The 24,460-nt window shown below is 39.2% G+C and overlaps 7 protein-coding genes across 7 annotated transcripts; 3 read left to right on the top strand and 4 right to left on the bottom strand.

The window, feature by feature from the left end:
• Positions 1–1,519: 1,519 nt before the first annotated feature.
• Positions 1,520–2,206, bottom strand: MELLADRAFT_109612 (uncharacterized protein; the record flags this gene model as incomplete). Its single annotated transcript, XM_007413514.1, has 2 exons — positions 1,520–1,554; positions 1,783–2,206. The coding sequence occupies 2 exons, from the start codon at positions 2,204–2,206 to the stop codon at positions 1,520–1,522; spliced, it is 459 nt and encodes a 152-aa protein (XP_007413576.1).
• A 3,559-nt stretch (positions 2,207–5,765) lies between these two features.
• MELLADRAFT_78668 (uncharacterized protein) lies at positions 5,766–7,781 on the top strand (the record flags this gene model as incomplete). Its single annotated transcript, XM_007413521.1, has 4 exons — positions 5,766–5,938; positions 6,049–6,134; positions 6,307–6,928; positions 7,010–7,781. The coding sequence occupies 2 exons, from the start codon at positions 6,365–6,367 to the stop codon at positions 7,610–7,612; spliced, it is 1,167 nt and encodes a 388-aa protein (XP_007413583.1).
• Positions 7,782–8,301: 520 nt separating this feature from the next.
• Positions 8,302–9,256, bottom strand: MELLADRAFT_109610 (uncharacterized protein; the record flags this gene model as incomplete). The annotated part of the gene is made up of 6 exons (XM_007413513.1): positions 8,302–8,370; positions 8,494–8,513; positions 8,610–8,685; positions 8,799–8,860; positions 8,967–9,043; positions 9,126–9,256. 6 exons carry the CDS (start codon positions 9,254–9,256, stop codon positions 8,302–8,304), a joined length of 435 nt encoding a protein of 144 aa, XP_007413575.1.
• Positions 9,257–9,559: 303 nt separating this feature from the next.
• On the top strand, positions 9,560–11,567 carry MELLADRAFT_90461 (uncharacterized protein; the record flags this gene model as incomplete). The annotated part of the gene is made up of 4 exons (XM_007413522.1): positions 9,560–9,955; positions 10,069–10,202; positions 10,273–10,423; positions 10,509–11,567. 4 exons carry the CDS (start codon positions 9,560–9,562, stop codon positions 11,565–11,567), a joined length of 1,740 nt encoding a protein of 579 aa, XP_007413584.1.
• Positions 11,568–12,484: 917 nt separating this feature from the next.
• Positions 12,485–14,473, top strand: MELLADRAFT_117430 (uncharacterized protein; the record flags this gene model as incomplete). Its single annotated transcript, XM_007413523.1, has 3 exons — positions 12,485–13,231; positions 13,378–13,692; positions 13,775–14,473. The coding sequence occupies 3 exons, from the start codon at positions 12,485–12,487 to the stop codon at positions 13,970–13,972; spliced, it is 1,260 nt and encodes a 419-aa protein (XP_007413585.1).
• A 576-nt stretch (positions 14,474–15,049) lies between these two features.
• Positions 15,050–18,214, bottom strand: MELLADRAFT_117429 (uncharacterized protein; the record flags this gene model as incomplete). The annotated part of the gene is made up of 5 exons (XM_007413512.1): positions 15,050–15,233; positions 15,316–15,896; positions 15,963–16,530; positions 16,564–18,052; positions 18,151–18,214. The coding sequence occupies 4 exons, from the start codon at positions 18,212–18,214 to the stop codon at positions 15,351–15,353; spliced, it is 2,667 nt and encodes an 888-aa protein (XP_007413574.1).
• A 2,568-nt stretch (positions 18,215–20,782) lies between these two features.
• On the bottom strand, positions 20,783–23,638 carry MELLADRAFT_65872 (uncharacterized protein; the record flags this gene model as incomplete). Its single annotated transcript, XM_007413511.1, has 5 exons — positions 20,783–21,328; positions 21,395–21,926; positions 21,991–22,609; positions 22,651–23,478; positions 23,560–23,638. 5 exons carry the CDS (start codon positions 23,636–23,638, stop codon positions 20,783–20,785), a joined length of 2,604 nt encoding a protein of 867 aa, XP_007413573.1.
• Positions 23,639–24,460: the final 822 nt, after the last annotated feature.

The following is a 24,460-nucleotide window of genomic DNA, read 5'->3' as shown; positions in this document are numbered from 1 at the left end:
AGTTGTAATTCTAAAAACAGTTTTCAGCTATGGATATTAGGACAAAATCACCTGTATACATCATAAGAAGATTTATTCATCATTTTTAAACATCAATTGATCAATTTCACAGCTCAAATCATGGCATTCAGTAATAAAAATTACATCATAAGATTATATCTGTGGGTTTTTTTGAAGTTTTTGAGGTTTTTGTCACATTTTTCTTGGTTTTTGAAGCGTGTTTACCATTGGTAATATCGTTTCTTAGGTGTTGTAAAGCTCTTGTTGAGCTTCAAATACTACAACACACTGGCAGGCCAGTGACACCCACTCACTAAGAATTTTGAGATGGCTTTCATTCAATTGTTTGACTTACAATAAGGAGTTTAGAACATCTTTTGGTACATGTTTTGACCAGTCAACTGGATCTTGACTGTTTATTCAATATTTCTTGCACAGTCATGGAAAGGATCTACACAGAGACATCAAATTCATAATGAGCTGGAAACTTCAGTTCCCCATATGCACTCTAAACCAACGTCATTGATGGAGTCCAGAATTCATGTCTCTCAAATTGCTTAGCTACAAATCCTTATTGTCTACAATTTTAAATCAAGAGTTTCCAACCAATATGGATACCCAATTGCCATTGCGACAACATACTATGACTGTTCAACACTGATGATATTTTCATATACATGTCATCCACATCTTTGCCTTGCATAAATCCCAGGCCAGACCACAAAAGACACCACAAAAGACAATCAAAACTCACCAGATTCATCAATTCAACTGTTGAGACTGTTGGGTGTTCAATATCAAAAGTACATTTTTTGTTCTTAAAATTTCAATCTCACTTATTGTGACTTTTTGTTTCATTGCATGCTAATTGGATTTGGTCCTCATTCCAGCTTATAAACCAGCCAAACGTAACACACTTCCACCATGGTCTTCATCACACCCCACATCAATCATTTACTAACTCGCATTCCAGAAAATCAAAATCTCATTGCATTCCAACCAATTCTCCATTTCCCATGCCCCAAGACTGACTCCACTGCATCAATTCTCCCTGTTGTTGTACAAATTGTTTAAATCTGTGTCCTGGAACATCTAAATATAAAAATAAAGGTACTTTCATGAAGCAAGCCCTTGCAAGACCTTAGAAGACCTTACAAGCCCTGTTCCCTGTTATCTGGTCTGAGTTAATACAGTATTTCCAAATTGGTGTCTTTTTCAGTTTTTAAGCTGTCCATTAATATCTGGCTCACTTTCGTCTGCGCATGTTGTGAGCATTTCCATCACTTTCACCATGTATCCTTGCAATTTCTATGGAGATTGGAGTTGCCCGGCGTCAGACTCCGTGGACACAGTTCTACAATTTTTTTCTGACAATAAATATGCTTATATAATAATCAATGTAAAAACACATGACTTCAGCTCTTGTCAGGACGGTGGAATGCTTTCCAACTACGAAGTTGTTGTTGGATGCTTTTAGATTCTAGGCAATTTGAACTCCATCTTTTTTAAAAATCCACAATTAATATCTCATTAACTTTTCACAAATCGGAGGAGCTATATAACAGTTCAAAGAAAAATCACAACTTGAAAAATGAAACCACTTCAATAAAAATAAGAAATCTTAATAGAAACCAGTACTAGTAGGACGAACTTATATTTAGTTAATGTTAGACAATGGAAGTGATTTTAAATTATCAAGTGGTACCCTACCCCCACCTCGAGTTGCATGAGTGATCGAAGCTTCAGGTACAGCGGGACTCAAAGGAACGTCAGAGAACGGACCGTCCAATTCGCAAGTAGAGCCAAGGACCATTGAAACACCTCCACGTGTAGCACTTGGGCCAGATACATCTCCAGAATGTTCAGTAGCGTAAGATGGTGGACGTTGGAAGTAAGTCGAGTGATGTGGGATGCCAATCGTCAAATCGCGAGGAGCATATAACGGAAGGGTATTACCTGTTGCAGTGGAAGATGGTCTAGGTGTAAAGTTGGATAATCTGATATCGGGAGACTCGCGAGGTCGTCTGAATCTCTTATGGTAATAAACACAAAGAGACAGAAGCAACGAAAGCACAATAAATAGCAAAGTGGCAGCAGAGATGAACACAGCGATCTTGATTGCGTTGGGTAATGCGGCATATGAACCACTGAGTTTAGGTTGTGAGGTTGGGATTGGGATCGGGGATGCATCTGAGATGGTAGTCATCTTGTCGATATATGAAGTGATAATAAGTCGTGAGTTTTTATGAAGATGTTAAAGGCTAGCTTGAACTTCTTGGTGAAATCGAGGTGAACGTTCGTGGATGATTGATAGATGTTCCCTCTGAAGCTCCTTATATATCTCTCTTTTCAAACACCTCAGCAGTTGAAGTGAAAAGTCGTCATACAAGCAAACCGGCTCATCCTGACTCATTCATATTATCCTTACGCATTTAGTGGACGTGAAAAGTAGCGTGGAGAAATGGACATTTTTTCACCGATGCATTTCTCAAACATCTAGAGTGAGTCAAGAGAAATGATACACCATTGATGGACCCTCGTTAATTCTTTTCGCTTTTCAAAATAACGGATGTTCATTAGCTCAATTAGCTTTTGGAAAAGATCTCAATGAATATGGTTTTCATAAATGTCATCTACGGTGTGGGTCCATTCTATCATTATACTAGAGCTTGCGCGGGCAAGCCCGCCATGAGCCTTAAGGGCTACAGTCATGCAAAAGAGGACCAACTTTTACTCACCTTGAGAATGGAATGTAATCTCTCAGCAAAAGGCAAGATTCAAGATAAATGAGACGTAAATTGAAGTAACCCCTTTGAGATTGTGGTTACAACAAAAGATTGGATACTGGATTAATTGGAGGAACAAATAATAAGCTCAAACGCGAACTTGCATTACATGGGAGAGAACATATAGGAAACAAATGAACTGCATTGTTCAAAATTGTGAGGGAAATAAAAGTGTGAAGTATGAAAGAAAAAATGTCATTTGCGGGGTAACAAAAGCAAAGAAATTGGGATTGGGATAAAAAGTTGATTTCTTCATCCAAAGGCGCTATATGCCAATAGACATGGAACAAAGGTTCACTTAGGGGCATATGAGACCAACCAACTTGAGTATGAATGCATTTGAAAAAAAGTGAAAACAGCGCGACAGATTCAATGTTAATGCTTTTGTTTAGACATATTATATCATATATGCAACACTCGGATGAGGCAGTTGGTAGGATGGCAAGATAGAGGACGTGCAAATACAACTACTGTGAATGTCGAAGAGAATGATGACGTGTTGTGGATGGATTGGGAAAAGCATAACCTTTGATGATGATGTCAAATAGTGTTGAACATTCATCCAACTTCTCAACTGGTGAGGTACAAATTGTCGAAACCCATTACTGTTAAACAAAAGAACAGCTGAAAGATGTCTACTTCTAGAAGTGGATTGTTGAATGGGATAAAGACTTAAAGAGGAAATTGAGGATAGTGTGCATCAAATGAGATCAGATGCGGTCATAACATAGGTGAGTAGTTTGTTACATGAAGGCAATGTAGCAAGCTTTCATCTGGGATTGAGCGCTTTTGAGTTAGTTCCGATGTCTAGTTTAAGAGTCGATTGGATTGAATGCAGTCACTCCTGTGATTCCCTAATTTGGACTTTCCCTTTGTTTCTTATTGTACGCGCTTTTAGCGCATTACTCTGCTTTTATGCTTTTCATTTCATTCTATTTTCTATTCTCTATTCTCTTTACTTTACTTGTAAACGGATCTTCCAGATCCGTCCCGATCATGTACCGCCCTTTCAAGTCACTAATTGTAGACCGAATCCAGCAGTACCGGATTCGGCCATAACCCTCCTCCACTTATCTTGTATCACGATGATCGTCGATCATCTCTCGTTGTATCACCAGATTGTCGTTTCCTTATCCGTACCTCACTCCGAGATGCTCGCGTATATAAATAGCTCTCATCTCCCAAGGAAATGCAACCTCAAGTTACTTCCTACTTATTTTCCGCCACTTGAAAGTGAGTAGAATCACACTCCAGATTGCTTTTATATCATGACGTAGGTGATTAATATTACACAAAGACAATGTAAAAAGATTACTCTGATGATGGATGCTTTTGAACAGTCGGCAAAACCTGGTTTGACGGTTTGAATGTAGCAAAAGCCCATTTGATGATCGATTGATCCAACGTAGAAAAAAAGGAAAAGCACGACCAATTCAAGTTACTTTTCAAGAATGACGTAACATGACGTTGTGGCTCTTTGTTACACAGAAACGGTATACAAAAGATTTGATTTTAACACTGAATGCTTTTCAGTGTTACGGGCTCAATTTGAGTATATAATCGTTACAAAAGCACACCATGATCGTTTTAAAAGCACACAACATGATCGAGGAAGAGAGTGGAGGAGGAATGTTGGACGCAAATGGGGAACAATAAGTAAAGCAGATAGCGCAGGAACAGTTTGTGAGGGGGGGTAAAAATGTATAAATAGAGGGCAATCTTTCAGCCAAATCAGAAATCCGCATGCCACCCTCGTGACTACACCCTAGAAAGTGAGTCAAATTCGAGCTCTAGCTAAATCTGGTATCCTCCCGCCGAAAGGCTGAAACTCTTTTACAAGTTTCAGTGCTTTCGGGGGGGGGATTCCAGATTTAGTTTTAGGAAATCAAGTAACCTCGAGAGGAGATATGAAATTGCTGCTATAATGACAGTAACTGATCACTGGCTTCCAAAGCCACTCATTTCACTCGTTGTATAGGAGTCGATGTAAAAGCAAGCTTGATCCCTTCAGTGAAGCATGATCTCGATTTCAAACTTCAAGAAAAGATTTATACATGCCCAAGTGAAAAAAATAATCGCATCCATTGGATATCGTAAAGTTTGAGGTCTTTTGAGATCTTTTGAGATATGAGAAAGGGATTTGAAACACTTAATCTACTTTTGTACAAACAAATAGGCAAATTCAAGTTCTTTCCCTGGTTCACACCAACGCTAGGTTGATCAAAACTTAAAGCCTCATGTGCTAATCTCTGCTCAGGAATTGCTATAATTGATCCGCATTCTATCTTATAGATTTGCACAATTTGTTTTTCACCAGAAACATTTAACTTTCCAAAAGCTCTGGTATGTGCTTGTACCCGTATTTTTGATTGGTAAATGCTGTCCATTGTAAAAATGATTTTGATTTTTTTCTGGTATGGTAATTATTCATGACATTATGAACTGATCTTGTTCTGCCAACACTTGAGAACTGTCTTGAACTTGTTCAAACTTCATAGAATTAATCATATCTTACTTTCTTCAGAAAGTTGAGGTATATTCATAAAAAAGTAAACCTATCCAGTAGTATATCATGACAACAAAAGTCTCTCCTGGTATGAATCAGGTCATTGAGAATGAAGTTCCTTATCATGCTTTTGAAAAATTGGTTCATGTCCTTTTGTAATTTGACGACCCTAGAACGTACCGGTTTGCCGGTCTTACAGGACGGTCCAAGCTAGGTAGACATAAGCTTTTCTGGTAAGGTTAAGTACTGAATGAGATAAATTTGAATGAGAAAGAGACTCAGGAAAGAAGAAAAAGAAAGAAAATTAATGAAGATGTCGAATTCAAGTTCTGCAAGTCAAAGAACGATTAGTAACACCACTAAAGAGATCATTCATCAATTAAATCAAACTCATCAATCAACCAAATCAATCCATCAATCTATTCCATCATCACCACCATGTTCATCTACTTGTACTACTACTACGACTTCAATTCAAAACTCTAATCCTAACTCAGATTCATCTTCATCTTCATTACCAACTTTCAATCATCATCATCATCAATTCATGAATTCATCAATCTTATCTAATCATAATCATAATCATCAAGGTAGTAGGACTTTTAGTAACAAACATCATGCTCAAATTATCGAAATCTTGGCAAACGTAGGTTTAGGATTTCAAACAAAAAACACTTTTTTTTTATCAAGACTATCTATGTTTTTTTGATTTTTTTGATAAGTTGACTTTGAATTCTTTTATTTCTGGGTTTCAAGATACCTAATCAATCAACCCATGAAGAAAGGAATTCGAATAAAGAAAGTCTTTCGACTAATCCTGTAACTCGATTTGAAGATTCATTGTGAGTTAGAAAATGTTTTACAACCATCGTTTCTTTGATTTGGAATCCAATTCATTACTCTTTATTCATTGTCAAGTACAAGAACTCAATCTGAATCGAATTCAAAATTTCATTCTATATAATGTATCCACTAATCTACCTTGCTCTTAATCTTTTTTTTCTCCTTCATCAGTTAATCTACATCAAACTTCCCTCCAAAAAAACCATAAACTGATCATGTTCTTTATGTGATGTTCTTTTGGATGAATCGTTTCATCTTTAGTCATCCTACTTTACGATCAACTCAATCAACACATGTCTCAAGTCCTTCATCTACCCGTCCACATCTCAATCCGAATCTGTTTTCCTCTACATCACAAGAAGAGCCCTTAACAATGAACTCGATGATCTCTACTACTACTGGATATCATCCTTCTTCCTCTCAATCTCTTGATCATCAAGCTCAAAGAATACCATGGTCAAGCTCGCATGAAGATGGTTCGAATGAACGAGAAGAGCCTATTGCAGGCTCCTCACATACTCATTGGAACCCACCTCGATCTAGATCATCTTCACCACATAATCAAGACCCTCAAGCTGATTCGAATCCATTACATTCTACTACTACGGAGATCAATCATGAAGATGAACTTAATTCAAAGATTGATAAGAGGTTAGCTGAAGCTTCTACACTTGCTTGGAATGATCATGTAACTGGAAACGAAGGGAGTGATGCTTGTACGAATGGGAATGGGAATGGAGAAAGTGTGGATCGGAATTCAGATCAGTGGAAACAGAATCGAAAGAACAATCATGTAAGTCTAAACCTATATTTGTATACCACATCATCTTCAGATTAATTAAATGGTTTTAATCATTCTGGATGGAGAGAATAGAAAGAAGTAGAACGTAGAAGAAGAGAAACGATCAATGAAGGTATAACCGAATTAAAAAAGATAATCCCAGGAACCGAAAAAAATAAAGGAGAGATTTTAAAACAAGCAGTGAAGTATATCCAAGAATTAAAAGAAACTGAAGAAAGGAATCAAGATCGATGGAGATTAGAGAAAATCAGATTAGAAGAATCTATACAAGAACAGAGTAATAAATTTGAAACTCTTTCAAGAGATTATCTTAATTTAGAAGCTGAGAATGAAAGTTTAAAACGTTGGATCATCGAATTAGGTGAAAAGAAAACTCAATCTATGCCGTTCAGAAGAGTTCGAGAAGAACAAGAGGAAGAAGAAGAAGAAGATCATGATCATCAAAGAGTTCCTAGTCGAACTTCTTCTGAACCTACTAGAATCGATCCACAAAGGAATTCGACATCAAATAAGACCATTCCAGCGATTTATATTCATAATCCTCAACACCAAGAAACCGAAAGTAATATACATCATTTACTTAGGACTGAAACAGAAGAATTTGGAATGAAACGGTCTACCGATAATGATGATAATGATCAACCAAATTCTTCAAAAAAATTTAAACTAAACTAATCTTACTCTTCTTCTTTCATATCGTGTTCTATTCATGATGATATCTTCATTTTTATTTTATACTTGTAACACATTGTTTTGCTTTGATTTATGGGTTTTTTTTTTGAGATGTATACAAATTATAGGAAAGAATGATGATATATCAATACATACATCAATATAAATACTTGCATGCGTGTGTGTGAATACGGAAGTGGCGGAGAAGATGGTTAATATCCACTTTTTCATTATCCAGTTTTGAATCTCGATCAATCTTTTCACTTGATCAGTTTTTGATGAGAAAACATGAAAATAAAAATAAATAAATAAATTTGATATGAATTCTTTTAAGCCTATACACGAAGCAAATCAGAAAAATTAGATACTTATCAAACCAGAGAAAGACCTGGCCATTTTGATATTGCGTTGGTGAGGATATTAAGACTTCAACAAATAAATTCTCATCTCTCCCTGCACGAAAAGATTTTGGTGCTGTACATACAGAGTCTAGACACTACTAGTACCATAACATGCAAAGGGAACAATCAACTCTGAATACATACATAATCAACTCACCATCATTCACACTTCTTTTGAATAACACTCAACGCATATATCCACAACCAACGAGACAACAAACTCTTTTCTTTACACTTTATCAACCCCATCAAATGTCCAAAATTGATGATCCGATTCCCTTCACGGCTAGATCATTTTGTTTGATTAGAATGCATAAGTGTTTCGATTGCTACCATTTGTCCTACAGCAGTCTCCTGAAGCTCATGATCAATGGGTCCACACCAGAAAATCAAATCAAATCAAATCAAATCTTTAGTTTACAGATTCATCAGAGGTTCAAATTCTACAAGTTGAACTTGGAATTATTTAATGATGACACTCACCAATGCTTGGTGGTCTTGTACTATTGATGTAAAATAAACCATATTAGTGTTGTTTTTTGAAGTTGAAACTACGTAAATTTATAAAGATAATCAAAGCTTTGAATTTTTTAACTTACTTTGTTGGTTTTCGAAATTTTCAACCATTGTTAACTTTTCTCTCAAAAGGTTTTCTTGTACTTTTGCAAATTCAATCTATTTTAAAAAAAACCAACGGGAAAAAAAAAGAAATGAAATGAAATTGAATGATTCTTTTTTTTTTGGAATATTCATACATAGGATTTTGAGATCAGATGTAGAAAACTCACTATTCCGGACTCTAACCAATTTTCAAACCCTTGTACAATTTGTTTCATTTCTATCAATACTTCTGTTTATTTTTCCAAGATTATCAAAAAAAGAAACCAACTCAAAGTCAACATTAATGTTATGAGGTATAATGAAATCTTTGGATTGTGGTATGAAGACTGACTAACTTTGAGCATTGATCAAGTCTTTCTTTGTACCTTCTAACCAAGTAGAAGTAACAGATCCAGTATCAAAGATATCCATACTACATCATTCAAACCGATCCAAACATCAATGAAAGATATAATAAAAGAAAAGAAAAGATTTGATAATTAGGATTGCTTAACTTGTATCTGATGGATGATGATGAATTAGAAAGACTTTGATGATCAGAACCACTATCACCTTTTAAGGTTGAAGAACAATTGGTGTTGTTTGAGTTTTCTGAAGTGTTGTTGATCTCATTTGAAGATGACATGGTGAGTACATAGATTTATGTACAAATCATTCTACATCAAATGGTCAACAAGAGAAATGGTCAACAAGACAAATGCAGAAAACAGATTGAAGGTGTTACATGAGCTGGTTCAGTATAGAGATATTACATATCAGTGTTGGTTTATGTATGCTAATAAGCAAGTTCAAATCTTTTAACCTAACTCATTTGCAATAATTTTTTAAATTTCAAGTTTTCTTTGAGTTTGATTTCATTCAATCAGTTTATCGAACAACCAAAATATCAAAATCGAACATTCTAAAAAATTGGCGCAAAGAATTAATCATGTCACAACATTCACCAATTATCTTTTCAGGTATACCTTCATGTGAAGATGGAAACCAAAACCTAAGTTTTCACGAACTATCAAGCTCAATCCAATTACTCCAACTCAAACCGACGCCTTCATCTTCATTTTCAATCTCAAGTACAACCGCCAACCAATTACCACCACGTCAATCGATCGTTTCATTACCTTCGATCAATTCAATCGGTTCAACTATCATTTCGATTGCTGGAAAAGATGGAAGGAATGGATTGATGGTTTGGACAAGTCTTAATAATAAACCAACACCTACTTTAAAGTTAATTCCTCCTGGAAGAGTGGTTTGTATTTGTACGAGTCTTTCGGGAATTTATTTGGCTGCTGGTTCGAGTGATGGAACTGTTTTGATTTGGGAAGTCAGTTATTTTGAAAATTGAAAATCAAATCTTTTCTTTTTGAAGTGATCTTTTTCCTTTTTTTCCCGAAATAAAATCATATTGACTTTAGATTGATGTTTTTCTTAGATTAGCTTAGCACTGGAATCCTTTTAGCTAGTTTTGATGCTCATTATAAATCGATTACTTGTCTTCGATTCACGGATGATGATGCTGCTCTAGTCACTGCAAGTGAAGATTCAATGTGTAGTGTATGGTCTTTACCTGCGTAAGTCATTAGAAAAACAAATCCAACTCACAATCACCATTATAATACTTATTCTTGTTATATTTTTCAGTCTTATAGATGAAGGTGCTAATGCGAATATGTCATATGCACCTTATGTATTGCTTTCGGATCATACATTGCCTATCTCTGATATTCATATCTCTCATGGAACTTTTCCTGATATTCGAATCTTTACGGCAAGTTTAGATCAAACAATCAAAGTGAGTTTAGTTCTCTTACACTTTTCACTCGACAATCTAGATCATAGTAACTTACTTTGATTTTTTTTGTATCAAATCGAATTAGATTTGGACTCCACTCTACCCTTCGTGTCCTCTTCTTTCGACTTTTGCTGTTCCTGGTCCTGCTCATCACCTTGCAGTTGATCCATTAGAAAGATTTATCTTTGTATCTTACCCAATCACTACCCAATCCTCTGAAAACCCCTCAACTCAGAATCCCAAATCTGGAACACCAGCTACTACAAGTCTTAAATCATCTGCATCTATTTACTCAGCTTCGACTGTAAGAGTGATCCCTCTGTTCAGCAAACCAGCACATGCAGCCCATCAAGGTGGCGCTTCGTTAGTTCATTCATCAAATGGATTCATTCATCAAACTTTACTGACAGACTCAAGTGATCCTACTTATACGAGTCCACAAGATACATCTATCACGGCACTTCATTTCCCTTCCTCGATCTGTTCTTCACCTATGCTTCTATGTGGTCTCAGTAACGGAAAGATCATTCATCTTTCGATCCCATCACTTCAACCTCTTGGCAGTACTGTTCCACGAACCGGTTCGACAGGCACATTCGAACCTGTAGTTCATATCAGTGTATTTCTTAGACCGAAGGATTTAATGATGAATTATTCTGGTAAGACGACTGGAATGTCAACTGGAATGAATCATAATCCGTCTAGCCCATCATTGGTGTCTGCTAGAGTGATTGGTATGTTGGGTAGAATTATTGGTAGGAATGGAGATATGAGTCGAGTTCAATCTAAGCAAGGACAGATCTCTGATCAAGTTTTGTTGAAAGATCGAAAGGTGATGATCAAGTTTGGTAGAAAGATGAAATACTTCAATGATGGGTTTGAAGATGATGAATTTGATTTACTAGGATTTAATCAAGTTTCCAAATCAACAAGTTTAGTAGTAGGAAGTTTGAATAGGAGTGAATGTATTGGAATCGGGAATGGGAATGGAAGTTCAACAGGAGAGATGGTGAAGAGATTACAAGAAGAATCGATGAAACTTAAAGAACAGTTAGGACAAGCTTTAAGATTAAATGATGTGATGTGGAATGGGATTGTACAAGGTACATTGAAATTGAATGAGAATGAGAATGAAACTGGATGAATGACGGAAATGAAAGCAAAAAGGAAAAAAAAGAAAAGCCTTTATTTGTAGATTACGTATACATAGAGATAGATGGATGAATTCGAAAGATTGTTTGTTTCCTTTGATGTCATATCATCCATCATGATCGCCATGATGATGATGATGATTGAAATCAATTTGAATGTGTTTGAGAAATAATTGAGTATTGGATCATCATCCAAATTTAATTTAGGATGTAGAAAATCTTCTTGATATCTATTGAAGAAAAAGAAGTTTTACCGTTTACGTGAAGTTGTAATGATTCAACATGAACAGACTGTTTTTGATTTGATTTGGTTTTAGAATTACTTACCTACTTGAATGTATGCAGTAACTGATGATATTGTATATGTCTTGGTTAATGTTTGGGTTTGAATAAAATGTGACTTGACGCTGCGCGTTGGTTTTATAAGTTTTGGTTTCGGGATGATAGAAAAAAAAGCCAAGATATGATAGACCAAATATCTTACGGTTTGGTTTGAGTGAAGTATAAGTATGTATACACGGAAGCAGAGAGATTTTCTCATTTAAACAGATATTGAGTTGAGCTGATGATCAGCTTTGAGAGGACGTGACGCGTTTGTTTTGGTTTGTTAGAGTTGAAAGCTGGAATGGTTGAGCTGAATATTTATCAAGGATAAGATATCAAGTCAAGTCAAGCAAACTTGAATCAGTAATTTATTTTAAGTTCATGATTGGTTCTTTCTATATAATTGGTTTGTTGAGATTGTGTTTTAGTTGGTAAAAGAGTGGGTCTCATTTGGTATTCTTGTTAAATCGAATTCAAACTAACCAACTATCCTGATTCAGCTTATCATCTCAAGAATACTTTTCAAATCTTTTCTTAATTCTTTAATTCTCGATTTGATTTGATTAGTTAGTTCTTTCATTTCATCATGCCACCACGTCGTAAACCAATCGAAAGATCACAAAAAGATAATAAACAAACATCCATCGATGCATTCTTCCTCACTCCTTCAAAGAAACCAAAAATATCAATTCAACCTAATCAAACTCATCCAAAATCGAAAGCAAAATCAAATTCAAAACGAACCAATCAATCTAAATCAGAATCAAATCCAACTTCAACTTCAAAATCAAAACTTCAACCAATCTCATTAATCAACTCAAGTCCCATCACTGCTGAACCTCATGAAGCCGAACCTGAACCTGAAGCTCAACCAGATCTCGAATCATGTACTTCTTTAATATTCAATTCAGCTACTTCTACAAACACATGTCCAACTTCCATCAACGAAGACCAATTATCTTCTTTTTCTCCTTCTCCTTCTCCATCACCTACTAATCTTTCACTAGAATTTAATCCGATCTATGGTTTACATCATTCTTGGTTAGGACCCTTACAAAGATCATTCCATGGAATCGGTTTAACAAACTTACATCGATCGATTTGCAAACCTACTGATCGAATCTATAGTAAAGGTGAAATCCCTCATCGTGATCCGGGTAATACGATTAATCCTCCCTTTGAGATGCTCTATAATTGGAGTCATCTTACTCCACTTGATCAAGTTAAAGTCGTTATCTTGGGAACAGAACCTTGTAAAAAAGAAGCTTTCTCTCATGGTCTTTCGTTTTCTCAATCGGTTACTCAGAAACGTATCTTAGGTACTATGAGTAGTGTGAGTGTTGGTTTTCTCAAAAAGTTTTTTTTTTAAAACTTGTTTCACAAAGAAATTTTTTTTTCAAATTTTTTCAAAAAAACTTTTCACAAAAACTAATTTCTTTTTCATGATTTTTCTTTTTTCTTTTTTTTTAATAAATTAAGATTCATTATGAACTTTCTGAAGAATTTCCAGACCAATCTTTCAAACCTAAACATGGTTCATTAGTTTCATGGGCCGAATCAGGTGTCTTACTCTTAAACATCATTCAAACCACTCCTCGTTCACAAACTTTAAATCATCGTGGGATCGGTTGGGAAAGATTCACAGATGTGATTTTGGATTTAGTGAACCGATTCGGTGGTAGTTCGATCAAGGGTGCTGAATTTGATGATGAGGTTTGTTTGAGTAAAGGACTTGTGTTTCTTGTCTGGGGTGAATTGGCTGCTAAAAGGATTCATCAATCTGCTATTCCAAGTGTTTGTATTCTTTTCATTCCATCATCTAGAAACCAACACTCAAACTAATACTTGATTTCTTTTCTTTTCTTTTTTGGTTTAGTCAAATCGAAATCATTTGATCTTAAAAACAAGTCATCCTCAACCAAGTACATCACATTTAGGTTTTATTGGTTCTAATCAATTCAAATTAACTAATGAGTTTTTAGAAAAAACTTATGGATCTCAATCTAAGATTGATTGGTGTAAACTTGAAGCTATTGATCCGATTGATTCTTTAAAAAGAAAAAGAAATCATTAATGGTTTGGATTTGATGAATTCAATTTCTAAAAATGATCAATAATGTGCTTTTTTTTTAGTTTTTTAACTCCTTTTTTTGATTTTTTTTTACTTCTTGAACATTTTTGGATTTTACTTGATTAAGGTTTTTTTGGAAATGGTTTTTCTTTCTCTTTTGGTTCAAATTTTAATTGATTTTTCTTATTTTAGAATTTAAGCTTTTTAGGATTCAAGAATAGGATCCAAAAGTTGTCAAGAACCAATTGTAAGTTGATCTTCAAAAACGTTCTTTTTTCTCAAAAATTCAAATTACTTTAAAAAAATTTTGTGTACTGCAAAGTAAATTTGTGTACTGCAAAGTTGTTTTTTTGATGATGATGATGATTTTAAAGATGTTGTTGATCATTCTTCTTTTTGATAAAAGTTTTTATTTCTTGAAAAATTGTAAACTTTATATTCAATGATAAAGAATTGTAATCTTATTGTTATGAATCAAGGAGAATTGTATGAGTTTGAAGTCTTTGATTTACTGTTGCATCATATCTGAGCAGGAGCTACCGACCATAGACTACAGAAAATGTGGCACAACAATGGAGATTCAGTTCTACAAGTAACAGTACCTGGTGGACCGTAGTACAGGCAGGGAACCTACGATTTGTCACAAGTTCAATATATGTCAAGGCTCAACTTACAAGGTGAGTGAAGGAAATGAAGAGCCTTGTATGACTGTAAAAAACGAATAAATCGTCGCGGTGAACCATGTTTCTACACAAGCACCAGTGTTGGGTTGATTTGAGTCGAGTAGTCGAAGGCCAGTTGAAGGAACGAGTTTATTGAACTCAGTGCATCGTCATGCGTCATGACTTGGATCAGATCCTCAAGCTGGTAAGGACACAAGGCAAAAACGAATATGAGTCATGAGCTTCCGCTCTCGGTAGGTATGGCCCGGCCCGCCGGAGGTTTGGTCATGCAATAGGCTCAACTAGAACACCGAGAGATATGCATGTCACATGAAGATATATTGACACTCGCGTCTGCCAAGATTGATGGTTTCAGAGTGAACGGCAGAAAAGTTACTGTGATCGCGAACAAAAAATTGCTAAATATCTCATTGAGAGCTCATTTCATAGAAAAATTATGGTGTGTACATCAAGTGAAGAGACCGCTCATGTGGGAACCCAGTGCGAGCTTAGGGGCCTAATTTTGACTTGTGCATTATAGCTGGATTGTGGATGTCGAATGGCGATGAATATTTGATGATTGCCCAGTAAGGGTTGAAGAACTGAGGAGCAAGTCCCGATCAACTCAGCACAATCAGTCTGCTATGATCAAACTAGACAAAATTGAGTCAGAGCGCACATTACCTACTACATACAGTTTTAACAATTTACATCTTTCTTTACATGAGCTTTGGTGGATCTCCCCACTCTCCCCAACACTTTTTCTTTACAGCGGCATTTTCCAACTTTACCCCCTTGCCCTCCTTCTCCCACGAATCAGTTCTCCACATATAAACTTTCCAACTTTTAATACTTTCAAAAGCGTCTTTTGACATCCAAAATGTAGCTTCCTGAGCATTTACCCTCCAATGGAATGTGCTCACACAATGTAGACCGGTATCCCGGATCTTGCGTGACTTGGGATCCACTTCTCTTCCTTCGTCCATTAAAATTGGTCGTAAGTTTCGGGGCGGCTTTCCAAATGTTTGTTGATCGTAGAATACGAGCATCGAATGTGGGGCTCGACCATCCCATATCTCCAAACCAGGAAATTTGACAGTGTACTCTACGATATCCTCGATGCGAGGAACAGCCGAAGCTATAACGAGTCCGGCACGTAATATTGAGCGCCACATTCCTGTCAGGGTCGCGAACTCCAGAGTCCACGGTGTAGTGGAAAAAGATCGTGTTGGGTGTATCGTGTCGACGTCTCTCGGAGTACAAACCTATCATCTCACAGTACATCAGTAAACGATTGAAGATTGATCCAAGTGAGGTGTAATCAAACTGACCTGTCGCGGCGGTGGGCGAGCAGTTGTGTTAATCTTTCCCGACAGGATGGACTCGATCAGATTAGAAATCCAGTGAGCCGGGTATTCCAATTCAGACACGCGCATCACCAAACGAAGAAATGCAGTCATATTGTGCGGGGAAAAAATCATTGTTGCGTCACCTTCAAGCTTGGTACGTGGGTAAGGAAGGCAGATTTTAAGAAAATAGGCGTATAGCCAGTGCAAAAGCTTCGTCTGAGGCATAAGCTGTTCGAAAGTCATGGGCTGTTGTGGGACACGTTCCCAGATTAAGTACTGGATCGTGGGCATCGGGCCTGCTGTCTCCTCAGGAGTTTCGGAGGAAATCTTCAACTGAAAGTGGGAGCGGATCAAGTTTCGATCGTACATGAGAAGGTACTCCGAGAGAAAGTGTGAGACGGTTTCGAATTGGGGCGGGTTGCGAAGATTGCACGAGTTGAGTCCGGTTCCTGGGCCATATTCGAGGAGCGGCGCACCGCACAGGAAAGATGTGAAAGGACCACCAACGTAGTCACTGATGTTGTATTCAGTTAGATCACTTGGTCTGTTTCTTGGTAAGATATGAAGCAAGATTAATACTTACGGGATATTGCTCATATGGATGATATGATATTTGTGCGGCCACTTTGAAGATGTCAAGTAATCCTTGGATTCAGTCTCCGTGGAGCGGTCAAAGGTTTGATATTGCATTTGTTCGAGACTTTCGGCCATCTCTCCGAAGCAAACCTCTACCATCATACGATCGCGAAGGCTAGAAATAGCTTTGCCGAGCACCATGAAATAATATTGTGCGATGCTCATGAGTGTGTTTCCACTCGATCGGGAAGTTCCTTTTTCGCCTAGAAAGCCCATCATAAGGTCCCTGATGATTTCGAATGGCGAGAAACTCATGTCCGGGTGCGGCAGAGATCCAGGCCTGGTGTTTTCATTCTCCCACACGATATCGGCCAGCGTAAGATTGGGTTTCCATTGACTGTCAATATGAGCAGACAAACGCTCTTTCACACTATTGTCGTTCTTTCGATAATCCTTGATCATCGGGAGCAGGTTGGGATCGCGTGCCATTAGCAGCTCGTCAAGGGGTAAGACGATTGAGAAGTTTTTGTAGACACGTTGGTCAAAGTGGAGGTGGGGAAACGATTGTTCCGGATCATAGTCTCCTCCGGTCATGCTCATTATGCTCATCCTAGTTTGAAATTCATGTTGCTTGATGAGCTCGCGAAAGCGTTGAGTTGAATATAAACTAGTTGGCCCTCGTTTCCAAGATTCGAGCCAAGGTCGGATCGTTGCCTGGACCGCGACTGGAACGTACACCCAAGATATCGGTTGCTCTGAATTGTCAAAGCAGTCGAGAAGACGTTGGATAACTGCTTGAATTCGATCCCAAGCATAAGCGGGCATAACTTGAGTCGCATAAAAATATGATGCTACATTGAGTGTCTCGACGAGCTGGCAGGATTGTTCTTTTCCCAAGTTGGACTTTTTGTCATCGGTTAACCCCATGGTCAGAGAGATATCGTCCAAGAGGGCCAATAAGATCAAGTCGCGTGCTATGATAGCGGGTTTGAAATCCAAGATAGTAAGATGTAGCCTTTGATCAGACTCGTGAGACTTGGGGCCAGACACATGATAATTTAGTATAGTTTGCAGCATGTTCCGAGCATCGCCAATTCCGCAGAACATAAGTGATACAACTGGCGCGTTTTTTGTTGTTCTCCGAAGTGTGGGGCCATACTGGGGCTCCGGAACATCGTGGCCAGAAGGATAGTAGCTTTTCTCATTAGTCAAATGAGGCCTGTATCTCGGTAAGCGAAAAACAGTCTTCCGAAGTGACTCCTTGGCGATAGAGTCGTCGGGCTCGCAGTGGTATCGCTTGGCTTTGGTGAGGCGAGTGAGCAACTTTTGCTTTCGAGGATCATCGTCGGCCTCTTGCTCCAGCAGAGCTAGAGCCTCAGTAGAATACTGTATGCTTTTCTCGTACTCTCCTGTCTCAAAAGTGGCGGCGGACAAATTGGATAAGGGTGCGGGGTCCGAGGAATCGAATGTTGCAGCTAGTTTGTAGGCTTTGATGGCTATAAAGAGTTTACATCATCAGTGATGTCTATGAGAATGTGAGAAGATCATTATAATTCCTTCGAGATGTAGTGGGTCTTGCCATCATTAATCCTACCAGCTCTGTAAAGCTCGTTCCCTCGCTGGCGGGCGTCTTCTGCTCGCTTGGTGTTCGATGACATCTTGAATCATGAAGTGGTCAAGAAAGATTTGTAACTTCAACAAGTTTCGAGGAAATCAAACCAGACATATCGATCGCAATCAGGTTATGTATCTGAACTTAATTACCTATGTACTTAACTCGTCAAATCGTCATCATCAACCGGGAAACCGCGCCAGAGGAAAGAAAGACCATGACGTCATAACGTATAAGTGAGTTCCATGATATCCTTGCCAAGAGGGACTTGTGACTAATTTTTCGAACAGAACAAGAAGTCAACCTTTTTTTGGGGTCCATGCATACGCAGCTGAACCACATCAAAGGTTGTTTTGTTCCGTTGTGTTCATGACAAAGGTTCTATTTGTGAATGATCATTTTTATCTTTTCTTATTTCATGTAAATTTAGGCAATAGTAGGAGAGCTGAAAGTTTGTCAGCTCTTGAAGGAAGATCAGCTACAGTCATCCTTGTAAAGCTGGTCCCCCAACAATTGTGACCAAAAATTTGAGAGATCAAAAGGAGTGGGCCAAAGAACAACATATATACATGCAGGGCCATGTTAACTTGGTTTTCATTGACCCTTGATTGATGATTGTAAAGATTAAGTCTGAGAATTACAGAGATACTAAATTGAGAATTGTATATAAGTGAGTCTTTGATTTTCCCTTGGTGGAAGCAGCCACAAAGTGCTATAATCTGGCCTGATGTTTTTTTTGTAAGATGATTGTGAGAGGCCCTTGAGCTGCAAATGAGCACATATATCACAGAATACTGCTTTCAAAAAACAGAGCTGCTGCTTCTACTGCTATGCCACTTGATTCCCATATATATACTACATAATAGTTGATGGGATCATGTCAAAGTCAAAACAAATTTGTATTCTCATGGTTGATTTAGTGAAAAGTTAGAGATGAGATTTTAGATACCCTGGTTGCATTTTTTGAGTGCCCTGTTGAAGGAGGGCAGAGAGGGGTTTACTGTGCAAAAATTTCATGTTGTGCTTTTGCTATTAGTCATAAACCAGAGGAAGTTGAAATGTTTTCTTATTCAATCTAAATCAAGTGAGAGAGTACAATTTAGTTTCATGCTTATTGTTGGATTATATAATTGTGGACAAGTGCATAGTAGATATTGTCACTACACTAAATGTAATCTTTACCGGGCCGGTAAAGATTACATTTGGTGTAGTGTGTATAGATCTACTACGAGTTGCTGCATTGCATATGTTGGGAGGTCTGGGTGGTGTTTTTGATTACTGTGGTCCAATATGATGTGCTTGTTTTTGAGCATTGATGTTTTCTTTACACCCAAGAAAGTCATGTAGGGAATCTGGTAGCAGTTTGCACTGGCAGGAAACACACAATTTGAATGGTTTTTTATGGATAATGACCAAGGACCAGGTGGTGGATTGCAATCTGTACTCAAAAAGGAAAAGACAGAAGAAATTGGAAGTAGATGTTTTTTCTCAATTGTTTTGGGTTGGAGTCTTACTGGTTGAAAGGCCTGATCTTTTTGAGAGAGGCAAAATTCTCCTTGTACCTACCACACAACACTTGTATATGATTTGTTGTCAAGCTGCCAAGGATTGGGCATGTTCCGGGGCTACTGCAAGGACATGATGCGGCAGAAAGTAAGTTTCTATGAGCAATTAACAAAGCGTGAAAGGTTTTCAGGCTTATCAGAAAATATCTGGGGACTGCTGTATTCAACATTAGATGAAAGCTGGGTGACACTCTTAGAACTACCTCTACATTTATTATTCACAGGGTTTCTTAGCCTCTGACTCCTAAACCCACAAGGCAGCACAAGGCATCCAATCTCTTCACTGTATTGATGGTACATATTGGGCATACATTGCAGTGCCAGAATTTAATGGTTAGGAGATGCAGACCAGGCACTCTTCAACCTTTTAAAGCAAGCTGTAACTCATACCCAGGTCCAAAGCCCAGTACCCATATTTTTATGTGCACCACTGATGGAACGTGAGATGGGATGCGAGAAAATTTTGATACACAGTCAGCAGCTCTGAGGGTATCTCAGGCAGGTTGTAACTTGTCAGAAAGTTTACCCGCATATGGTCACCATGAAGTATAAGCTGGTAAGCGACTTGAGCACAGAAGCCTATATGGGCTTCGCTCTTGGCGGTTAGTATGTAGTTTGGGGCTACATCATACATCAGAGTCAGCTCGAGCGTAGGAATGACGATGTATGCATGCCGTATCGAGGCATATCCATGATACTCGTCTCCCAAGATTGATGGTTCCAAGCCCAACGATTTTTTTTGTGTTTTTTTCATGAACGACAAATTGCTAATTGTTTATTGCGAGCTCATCACATGGACGATTTTTATAGCAAGTAGATTGAGTTGAGAGACTTTTTGACTACATGACGAGTATAAGCTTATCGTCCTGAATCTCTTTTACAAGCTGAATTAAAAATAACGACTTTTCAATCTCGGAGCAAGTGATTGCACGGTAAGTGTTGAACAGCTGAGGCGCTAGTAGTATTGCTCGAGAACGATCAGTGTGCTGTGATCAAACTAAGAAAGAGTACTTGGACATTACCTGCTACATCTTTTTCGAAAATTATATCTACATATACTTTGGTGGATCCTCCCACTCACCCCAACACCGCTGATTTGTAACCGCAGTGCCCAACTTCATTCCTTTACCCGCCTCCTCCCACGAATCAGTTCGCCAGACATAAATGTACCAGCCTTTTAACCTTTCAAAATCATTTTTTGACATCCAAAAGGTGGCCTCCCGATCTCTTACCCTCCAATGAAATGTGCTCACACAATGTACACCCCTATCTCTGAAAGCACGTGACTTTGGATCCAAATCTCTTTCGTCGTCCACTAGTATCGGTCGCAAGTATCCAGGCGGCTTTCCAAAAGTTTCTTCATCGTAGAATACTAGCATCGAATGCGGGACTCGAGCATCCCATACCTCCAAACCTGGAAATTTGACAGTGTACTCTACGATATCCTCGACGCGAGGAACATCGGAAGGCACAACGAGTCCGACACGCATAATTGAGCGCCATAGTCCGGTCAGGGTTGCAAGCTCTAAAACCCACGGTTTGGTACAAAACAAGGCTGTTGGGTGTACTGTGTCAACATCTTTGGGAAGGAAAACCTGTCATTTTGTAGAACATTAGTAACCGATTGAAACTCGGTCTGAATTGAATTCAATGAGACTGACTCGTCGCGGCGGTGGGCGAGCAGTTGTCGCGATCTTGCCCGACAAGATGGACTCGATCAGATTCGAGATCCAGTGAGTTGGGTATCCCAATTCGGACAAGCGCATTACCAGACGAAGAAACGCGGTCATATTGAGTGGGGAATAGATGAGTGTTGGGTCATGGTCTGATTTGGTGCGTGGGTAAGGAAGGCAGATTTTTAGGAAATGGGCGTGGAGCCAGTGCAAAAGCTTTGTCTGAGGTATAAGCTGCTTGAAGGTCAATGGCTGCTGTGTGATACGTTCCCAGATCAAGTACTGCATCGAGGGCATCGGACCGGCTGTCTCCTCGGGAGTTTCGGACGAAATTTTCAACTGGAAGTGTGACCGGATTAACTTTTGATCGTACATGAGGAGGTACTCGGAGAGAAAGTGAGAGATAGTTTCAAATTGCGGTGGGTTCCGGAGGTTACATGAGTTGAGTCCTGTTCCTGGGCCATATTCGAGGAGCGGCGCGCCATAAAGGAAAGAGGTGAAAGGGCCACCGACATAGTCACTAGTGATAATTTTAGTCAGATGGCTCGTGCTACTTCTTGGTAAAAAATGAGATCTACACTCACGGGATATTGCTCATGTGAATGATATGATATTTATGCGGCCATTTTGACGATAACAAGCAATCTTTGGACTCGGTCTCTGTGGTGCGCTCAAGCGTTTGGTATTGCATCTTTTCGAGGCAATCGGCCATCTCACCAAAGCAGACCTCCACCATCATACGGTGGCGAAGGCTAGAAATAGCTTTGCCGACGATCATGAAATAATGATGCGCAACGGTCATGAGTGTGTTTCCTAATGCTGATGAAGTTCCTTGTTGACCCATGCAGCCTTTCATAAGGTTGCCGATGATTTCGAACGGCGAAAAACTCATGTCTGGGTGCGGCAGACACTCAGGCATGGTATTTTCTTTCTCCCACAGAATGTCCGCCAGGGTGACGTTGGGTTTCCATTTGGTGTCGACATGCGAAGATAGACGCTCTTTGGCACTGCTGTCCTTCTTTCGGTAGTCTTGGATAATTGTGAATAGCTCGGCATCATGTGCAATTAGCAAGGGTTCAAGGGGTAAAACAATCGAGAATTTTTTGTAGACACGCTTGTCAAACTTGAGGTGGGGAAATGTTGGGTCTGGCCCAAGTCCGCCCCAACGATGCTTATCAAGCTCATCTTTGATTCGAGTTCGTGCTGTTTTATGAGCTCACGAAAGCGTTTAGTGGAATATGGACCAGCTGCCCCTGATTTCCATGATTCAAGCCAAGGGCGGACAGTGTTCTGGACGGCGACAGGAACGTACACCCAAGATATCGGTTGCTGAGATCTGTCGAAGCAATCGAGAAGTCGTTGGATGACCGCTTGAATTCGATCCCAAGCATAAGCAGGCATGACTTGAGTCGCATAGAAATATGATGCTACACTGAGTGTCTCGAGCAAGTTTCTGCATTTGGCTTGGCTCAAGTTGAATGTTTCGTGATCAGACAAACCCAAGGTCAGAGATATGTCGTCCAATAGAGCGAATAAAATCAAGTCTCTTGCTAGTATAGCGGGTTTGAAATCCAGAATAGTAAAATGGAGCCTTTGATCAGATTCCTGAGACGTGGGGCCGGAGGTCATATAACTCATTATAGTTTGTAGCATGTTCCGAGCATCGCCTATCCCGCAGAACATAAATGATACAACCGGTGCGTCTTTTGTCGTTCTCCGGAGTGTGGGGCCATACTGAGGCTCCGGAATATCGTGGCCAGAGGGATAGTAGCTTTTCTCTTCAGTCAGATGAGGCCTGTATCTCGGTAAGCGTAGAAGAGTTTTTCGAAGCGTTTCTTTGGCGATAAGATCGTCGGGCTCGCAGTGGTATCGCTTGGCTTTGCTGAGGCGAGTAAGCAATTTTTGCTTTCGAGGATCATCATCGGCCTCTTGCTCCAGCAGAGCTAAAGCCTTAGTAGAATACTGTATGCTGGTCTCGTAGTCTCCTGCCTCAAAGGTGGCAGCGGACAAATTAGATAAGGGTGTCGGGTCCGAGGGAAGGAGTGCTGAAGCTACTTTGTAGGCTTCGATGGCTATAAGGAGTTATCATCAGTGCACTTTCACGAAAAAATGAGACGGTCATCATGATTGCTTCGAGATGTAGTGAGTCTTACCATCATGAATCTTACACGCTTTGTAAAGCTCATTGCCTCTCTGGCGAGCCTCTTCTGCTCGTTGGGTGTCTGAGGACATGTTAAAACATATGGTGGTGAGGAAGAATTTGACTTCAGGAGTCTTCAGCGCGAGCGAAGAGGAATTCAGCGCAAGGACCAAACTTACCTAAGTGCCAACGCTGGACCTAACCACTTGGGACTTAGTTAAGTTCGCGCAAGGACACCTTTTCGCGGGAGGATGTCCGGACCGTCCTGCGACAAGACATCGTGCTGGCATCTCAGGTCGGGGCATCACTGAGATGTCCTCAGAGTGTGACATCCTCAGTCTATCTCTTGGATGCTGTGGTGGTGTCCCAGTTGAGGACCAAGCATGACATCCTGAGCTGTCCTTGTGACTGCCATGGGGCGGTCTGAAGACATCTTGAATGGCCCCAAGGAGGTGTCAGAGGCAGGATGCCCTGTGGATGCCTTGCAGGAGACCGTCTCAGAATGTCCCTCCCGCTGCAAAACACCAGGACATCCCAAAGACATCCAAGTGGTGTAGGAATGCAGCGTCATTGGTATACGCAAATGCTTAACTATTGAGCCACAGATCTGGCGATAGGTAAGTTGACAACCTTTGGCTGCATCCTTTGAATTACAGTTGTCACTGGATATTATTGTAATCGAAAGAGTGGGTCAGCGGGGGATACATTTTATAAGTTTAGTCCATTCTGCTTTGTTTGATGTCATTCTATGAATTTGTTCAAGATGACAACTGAGTGATTTAGTTGAACCTTTTGTATCTTCAGTTATTTCACTCAAACATAAATCACCAGCTGAATGCTGAGAAGGAAGCTGGCAGACAAATTTGATCTTCCTATCTATGATAAAAGGTTTGAAGTATGGCCGCACCCAGGAA

This window comes from Melampsora larici-populina (assembly GCF_000204055.1).
Source record: "Melampsora larici-populina 98AG31 unplaced genomic scaffold MELLAscaffold_37, whole genome shotgun sequence".
NCBI classification, from domain to species: Eukaryota; Fungi; Basidiomycota; class Pucciniomycetes; order Pucciniales; family Melampsoraceae; genus Melampsora; species Melampsora laricis-populina.
Note: the sequence above shows the minus strand (reverse complement) of the source record. Positions and strands in the feature narration are given on the sequence as shown.